General features: G+C 39.5%; 1 protein-coding gene across 1 annotated transcript in view; it reads right to left on the reverse strand.

Annotated features, from left to right (window-relative positions):
* LOC143983766 (homeobox protein Hox-C13a-like) overlaps nt 1-5,399 on the reverse strand; it is a 7,360-nt gene extending 1,961 nt beyond the window's left edge. The window contains exon 1 of the mRNA XM_077483817.1: nt 4,655-5,399. Coding sequence (XP_077339943.1) covers nt 4,655-5,321 — 667 coding nt within the window. The 5' untranslated portion in view covers nt 5,322-5,399. The remainder of the gene's footprint in view (nt 1-4,654) is intronic.
* Nucleotides 5,400-8,606: the final 3,207 nt, after the last annotated feature.

Genomic DNA, 8,606 nt, shown 5'->3' on the forward strand with positions numbered 1-8,606 from the left:
TATACAACCAGGCAAATACCGCTCCTACCATAAAGCCAGGCAAATACAAACCCCACCATACAGCCAGGCAAATACAGCCCCCACCATACAGCCAGGCAAATACAGCCCCACCATATAGCCAGGTAAATACAGCTCCTACCATACAACCAGGTAAATACAGCTCCCACTATACAGCCAGGCAAATACAGCTCCCACCATACAGCCAGGCAAATACAACCCCCACCATACAGCCAGGCAAATACAACCCCTGTAAAACAGTCAGGCACATACAGCTCCCACTACACTGCCAGGCAAATACAACCCCACCATATAGCCAGGCAAATACAACCCCCACCATACAGCCAGGCAAATACAGCCCCCACCATACAGCCAGGCAAATACAGCCCCTGTCAAACAGTCAGGCACATACAGCTTCCACTACACTGCCAGGCAAATACAACCCCACCATATAGCCAGGCAAATACAACCCCCACCATACAACCAGGCAAATACAACCTCCACCATACAACCAGGCAAATACAACCCCACCATACACCCAGGCAAATACAGCTCCCACCATACAACCAGGCAAATAAAACCCCCACCATACAGCCAGGCAAATACAGCTCCCACCACACAGCCAAGCAAACACACCCTCCACCATACAGCCAGGCAAATACAACCCCCACCATACAGCCAGTCAAATACAGCCCCCACCATACAGCCAGGCAAATACAATCTCCACCATACAGCCAGGCAAACACAGCCCCCACCATACAGCCATGCAAATACAGCCAGCCCTAGAGCAAGGTAAATACAGCTCCCACCATACAACCAGGCAAATAAAAAAACCACCATACAGCCAGACAATCACAGCTCCCACCATACAGCCAAGGAAACACAACCCCCACCATACAGCCAGGCCAATACAACCCCCACCATAAAGCCAGACAAATACATCCCCCCCCCCCCCCCCCATACTGCCAGGCAAATGCAACCCTCAACATAAAGAGAGGCAAATACACACCATACAGCCAGGCCAATACAGCCTCCAACATACAGCTTGACAAATACAGCCCCCACCATACAGCCAGGCAAATACAGCCCCTGCCATACAGCTAAGCAAATTCCCCCCCCCCCCCCACCATACAGCCAGGCAAATACAGCCTCCACCATACAGCCATGCAAATACAGCCAGCCCTAGAGCAAGGTAAATACAGCTCCCACCATACAACCAGGCAAATAAAAAACCCACCATACAGCCAGACAATCACAGCTCCCACCATACAGCCAGACAATCACAGCTCCCACCATACAGCCAAGGAAACACAACCCCCACCATACAGCCAGGCCAATACAACCCCCCCCCCCCCCCCATACTGCCAGGCAAATGCAACCCTCAACATAAAGAGAGGCAAATACACACCATACAGCCAGGCCAATACAGCCTCCAACATACAGCTTGACAAATACAACCCCCACCATACAGCCAGGCAAATACAGCCCCCACCATACAGCCGGACAAATACAGCCCCCACCACACAGCCTGGCAAATACAACCCCCCACCATACAGCTATGCAAATACAACCCTCAACAATACAGCCAAGCAAATAAAGCTCCAACCATACAGCCAGGAAAATACAGTTCCCACTATACAGCCAGGCAAATACAGCCCCTGTCAAACAGCCAGGCAAATACAGACCCCACCATACAGCCAGGCAAATACAGACAACGTCATAGAGCCAGGCAAATACAACCCCCACCATACAGCTAGGCTACAAGGCATTCATTCCATCGAAAGATTCAATTTTATATTAAATTCAGAGATGAGGAATGGGACTTTTCATATTGGGCTATTGTAAGATATCATTGTAGTATTTTCAGAATTGTTGCAATATAAAAAAAAAAAATTGCTACACATGCTTGTCTGGAGGATAGAAAGCACCAGTTATATCATTAACCAATACATTGTAACATCATGGTAAGCAGAGAGAAAGACAGAGACACAAATGACAAATAGATGATGATGAAGATAGATAGATAGATAGATAGATAGATAGATAGATAGATAGATAGATAGATAGATAGATAGATAGATAGATAGATAGATAGATAGATAGATAGATACCCCGTTGGATTATGATGTTCACAAACACATATCAACGAAAACAGAAACATAAGCATAAAAAAGAATACACCTTTTAAAGATATATAGATAGATAGATAGATAGATAGATAGATAGATAGATAGATAGATAGATAGATAGATAGATAGATAGATAGATAGATTGATAGATAGATAGATAGATAGATAGATAGATAGATAGATGTCGTCAACATATTACATTGTAACCTGCAATAAATAGATTATATTGACCAAAAAATATAAATAAATATATAAATGGATCTAGAGATTGGCAGATAGGTAGATAGATAGTTAGATAGTTAGATAGATAGATAGATAGATAGATAGATAGATAGATAGATAGATAGATAGATAGATAGATACCCCGTTGGATTATGATGTTCACAAACACATATCAACGAAAACAGAAACATAAGCATAAAAAAGAATACACCTTTTAAAGATATATAGATAGATAGGTAGATAGATAGATAGATAGATAGATAGATAGATAGATAGATAGATAGATAGATAGATAGATAGATAGATAGATTGATAGATAGATAGATAGATAGATAGATTGATAGATAGATAGATAGATAGATAGATAGATAGATAGATAGATAGATAGATAGATAGATAGATAGATAGATAGATAGATAGATAGATAGACATGGCATATGGAAATATTCACAAAGGAAACAAAAATATGTAGAAACACTGAAAAATATAGTATACACAGACACCAATTGTAAATTAGACAAGTAGGAGACAAATAGGTAGCTAGATCAAATATGCTACCTGTATAATATAATGGCTCTATGTAACTCATGAACAGATACACAGACTGGTAAAGCAGGGGTAATATATGCCACTTTACCAAAACAGTAATGTGTGCATGTAACATAATTTTATTGAGAGCTTTCCTCAACCAGGATTCTATGGACCGCCATTTGGGTTCCTCCAGATGTTGCTATGAACAATGTCTGCCTTAGATAAGCTACCACTGGCAACAATGATGTTTTTAGGTATATGTAAGGGGGCATTCTTCTCGCTGACCCCCAAAGTAAGGAGCATTCTTCCCACTTATCCTCAGGGTACTAGGGCCCATCACCGAACACTGGTGTAGAAGGGGGAACTTCTTCACTAATCATCAATGCATGGGGTCACTCACGATCTGCGTCCCTTTTTCTGGATGATAATAATAATAATAATTATATATATATATATATATATATATATATATATATATATATATATATATATATATATATATATATATATATATATATATGTATATATATTAATAATAATAATATTTAATATTTTAAATGTATTATTATGACAACAAAAATAATATTATGCATGAAAGCATTTGATATCAAATACGCTTAGTACACCACAATCATTAATTTTGTGTTTATTCTTATATCTAGAACTTATAGTTGACGCTAATGTCTCAAGAACTATAGATATAATAATAATAATAATTATTATTATTATGATTATTATTGGGGGTTCCTGGGGATCTAAGTTATTTAAATTGTTTTAAAGTGTTGAGAAAGGCTGCTCTTATTAATTCAGAAACACATATATTCTGAAACATATATGCACTAGTAATACTATACATGTCATATAAAATACAACGTCACGTTAAACATGCTAATGTAACTGGAAATTAAACAAGCTTTATGTGTAAACAACACACACACACACACATATATATATATATATATATATATATATATATATATATATATATAATATTTATATATTAAAATATAAAACAGGGGTAACAGGGGTTAGCCCAAATTATTCCAAATTCAATAAATATATAAATATATATATATATATATATATATATATATATATATATATATATATATATATATACTATACAACACATTTTTGGAATCGCTTGTTTGAGGTGTCATGTATTTCTAAATAATGTATAGCAGGCACATGCAGGATTTTCTAGAGATCTGAAGGTTTAACAAGGTGATCCCTTCGTGTATGCCCCCATAAATGATACCCCCATATAGGATGGGCACCTCCAGCCGTTCCCCAGCCCTGGAGTGAGAATTGTCTGTGGCCAGTATATAGTAGGGATGGCACGGCTGCTGTGTATATACTTCCTGGTTAGCAGAGCAGGCTTTATGGTGGAAGAATTGCAGCACATTGTGCAGGCTCTGTAGGGTTTCTGAAGGGTCTCTATAGAGTCTCTATAGGGTCTGATGGCTGGAGCGCTGCAGGCGAGTCGCCTTATTATAGCCCCGACCAATGAATAATTCATGGGGAAGCCATGGGCTGTGGGTGACAGTCTTCCACCATTCAGATCCGTATTATTTAAACCAAAACGGTGCTATGACATCCCCTTCCGAATCCATATCCCCGACTTTCTGCCTGCAGTCGGGGGGAATGCGCCCTATGAATGGAGACTATAGTGTCAGTTGACACCTCCAGATTTAATTGCTGTGTGGGAGATTCCAGGTCGGGGGGATCAGACAAAGAGAACTGGGGGGGGAGGGGGTGAATGGAGGAGAGGTTACCTGGGAAAGGTGCCTTCCACAGATGGCTGGGTTGGCTCTGATCCTTGGAGCAGTAGACTTGGCCATCCCAGCCGTTTGGCAGTGCCCAGTGTTGGTATCCCTCCATGGAGAGGAGGGTATCGTGCCTAGGCTCCGGATGGCTGGTGATCCCGGGCACCACTGACATGTCCAAGTATCCGGGCACCGCCTGGTAGGAGCTGGCAAAGCTGGGGTAAAAGGCAAACTCCTTGGCCCTGGAGGAGAAGTCTTCGCTGGGGATGGGGTTGCTGGGCTCGGGGTACTTATCGTTGGGGTGGTAGGTGCAGGGTTTCTGGTGTAAATTGACGTTGTGGGACTGAGACAACCTACAGCCGTAGTAGCTGCTCCCGAAGGGGTAGGCATAGCCCAGGGAGGCATTAGATGAAGATGTGGCCCCCGAACACTGTCTGCCAGCCTCCGGGGAGGTAATATCCGTGTACACAGGTCCTTGGTGGCTTCCGATGGAACTGGAATGGCGTCCCAGTGCTGGGTGAGAAATAAAATCCCTGCAGTGACTGCTCGCACAGTTCCCACTCAGTCCCTCCATGTCTGCTGGGCTTTTCTTGGGATTCTTTTCATTCGGGCTCGTTTCATACACGTACATCAAGGTGTCCGCCCAGTGAGGATGCAGGATCAGGGAAGTCGTCATAGCATGGTCTGGCCGTGCTTTTTAAAAGTCAGCTTCCCAAAAGCGAGTCACCTAATTCCCTGCCACATTATTGTCTGATCTGGGCGCGCATGCGCAACGCGCCGGCCGGGGGCAGGTCTACGCCGAGGCTTCATTAAGAAATCTGCCTGGGCTCGCACGTGACCGCGGCGGCCCCATAGACAACAATGAAGAGGCTCTCTCCCAGGCACGTGACCCCTCCCACCAACACAGGACACAGGACCCTCCAAGGAAAAGGATCACGCCCACTGATGGCCACCAAGGAAAATGGAAAGACAGCACTTGACATTTTTTTTTTTTGCTCAACAACACATGGTGAATGGGTAAATGATTCTATAGATATACAGTATACAGATGCTAAAGATCCAGAGACACTGCACGAGAGAAAATACAAAATTTTCCATGCTGCATGGGCACAGGAAATAGGAAAGTCACAACTTTATCATGGTACTGCTATGGGGGAGGTGCAATGGACTACATCTTTATTGTTTGCTAAAATCTATCTATATAAATATAGATTACTTATAATAATAACACTATATATATATATATATATATATATATATATATATATATATATATATATATATATATATATATATATATATATATGTTTTTTTTTAAATATATTTATTAATTTATTTTTTTCTGAATATTGCTAATTATAAACATACCAGCTCTTGTTGAATAATATATTTTAATCCATTTTACTTGTAAATAAGCTTTTTATTTATAGACACATAGATGCAGATCCAATGCAGACAAAAAAAAAACACAATACAACTATACACAATCACATATGTAGTTCATTGCATGTCAGTCCTAGTAATCCACGTGTTACCATTTTTGGAAAAAATCAAAGCTATTCAGAAAGGTGGAAGAATGGATTTTGATACATTAAAGTAAAACATTTGATATATGCTTGATAATATATTGGATATTTGTTTCATAAAACATTTGATACATGAAGTAATACATGTGACACATGTTTTATAATACATTTGATACATTATGTAATACATTTTATGTTAGATTTGATCCATTCAATTTTAGATTTGATAATACATTTGATGATACATGAAGTAATACACTTGATATATGTTTGATAATACATTTTCTACATTAAGTAAAACACCTGATATATGTTTGATAATACAGTTGATACATTAAGTAATAGATTTGATATTAGATTTGATACATTCAATTATAGATTTGATGATACATTAAGTATGACTCTTGATATGTGTTTGATAATACATTTGATACATTAAGAATTACATTTGATAATACATTTGATACATTAAGAATTACATTTGATAATACATTTGATACATTAAGTATTACATTTGATAATACATTTGCTACATTAAGTAAAACACTTGATATATGTTTGACAATACATTTGATACATTAAGTAATACAATTTGACATATGTTTGATAATACATGTCCTATTTGTTTGATAATACATTTGATACACAAAGTAATACATTTGACATATGTTTTTAATACATTTGATACACAAAGTAATACATTTAATAATATATTTGATACATTAAGACACATGATAAGAATTAGATTACATGTCTTATCATAGAATGTAGCCCACACTTGTGTTATAGTATTAACCCTTTACAAATCTGAGCTCAGAGGAGATTTCAAGGCTACAGAATGTATTGGATTTGCGTCTATGTATACAACCAGGACAGAATTACCCAGTGCCTGGGAAAGGGAAATTAATTAGGGTTTTATTAATAAACGTTTTCCCCCAAGGATCACTTTTTTTTTTCAGTTTGCATTCAAAGCTGTGAAAGCTGTGTGAAAATCTTTCTAAGTAATAACATAGATGTAGAAGGGTAAGCTCCACCATGAATTGGAAATCTGTACATAGATAGCACTAGGCAATACTCCCAGTGCTTCTTTTGCTGCTCCATATAGGTTGTATGTGGCCGGCCTGAAAATGAACATTGTCTCCTGTAGTTGCTTATCTCTAGTCGGGGAATTTTTTTTTCATACATGGATGTGTTCGATTTAGATCGGTTAATCGATGCGATGTGCAGAGTGAATCAGCCCCCACGACTGTTTTGTATACCTCGGCCAGGACAATGTGTTATGAATTCCTTGGGACATTTGATGACTTTTGTCATGTACAATGCCCCCACACAACAGCCTCCATTGAACATCAGCCAGAAAATAGCCGGCTCCTTTTCTTCCAGATTGTGACGGTAAATCACATCGCTCAGGAACGACAGTAAACTTCTTCATTGTCCACTGACCTACAAACAAGGTCCTGGGGACTGACAGCTATTTGAAATGCTGGGAAGCCTCAGAAAGCGCCCGGCTGTCAGCCTTTGTCCTGGCATTCCACATTTTTTACTGTTCGGCCTCAAAAAATGTGTGGAAGGCCAAGGTCAAGGTAGAAATGCCAGACAAACGGGGGCTTAATGAGTGTCTAGACAAACAGGCTTGGGTTTGGAGCATCAAGGGTTTGGAGAGCCACTTTAAGCAGCAGCACACCTCTTCCTCTGGATTAACGTGCTTTACCAGCAGAGCATGTTAATCCTTCAATGGAGGATGGATCTAAAATATGCCTTTTCCAGGGAGGCCTTCCTATTGTACTCAGGGTTAAAAGGAATACTTAGGAGAATACCACACTCACCCAGAGAAAACCATGGCACATTCCCACTACTTTAATGTGATTATCTATTATTACTGCTTAAAATGTATGTGCTTTCATTTATGGCTCCAGCTTTGAGCATTCATATGTATAACATTTCCACTCTGTCAACACTGTTTACTCATGGTGTAATGTCATGAACACTGGGTGGAAGTGACACATTAGCTCCATAATAGTCGAGTTTAAATTCTGGGGCTGATTTGTGGTAATTGGATAAAAAGTGGGAGCGTTGCCCTCCAGCAATAACTCATATTTCATAGTTTATAGTCTGGAAACATTGATCATGCCATCTGATTGGCTGTAATGACCCACTGCCCCTTTGGTCCAGATCCCTTCACCTCCAGGCTTCAATAACAGAGGTTCCTGTGATAGACTGGTCAATGTACTCTCTGATAAACCCTTCCAGGATATAGATTTTATTAGAGATCAAGGAATGATTGAAGGCTATACTGTCCTAGAATTTGGAAAACATTAGATACATGGTTCTATATTGTATAATATACTGTATAGAATCTTATAATAGTATGATACTATGGTATGCAGGAAAGATTTAGGTACACGGGGCATAACATAAGAACAGAGGTCCATGTG

This window comes from Lithobates pipiens, unplaced genomic scaffold (genome assembly GCF_037356315.1).
Source record: "Lithobates pipiens isolate NorthernLeopardFrog02 unplaced genomic scaffold, aLitPip1_a1.2 Scaffold_16, whole genome shotgun sequence".
Classification (NCBI taxonomy): Eukaryota; Metazoa; Chordata; class Amphibia; order Anura; family Ranidae; genus Lithobates; species Lithobates pipiens.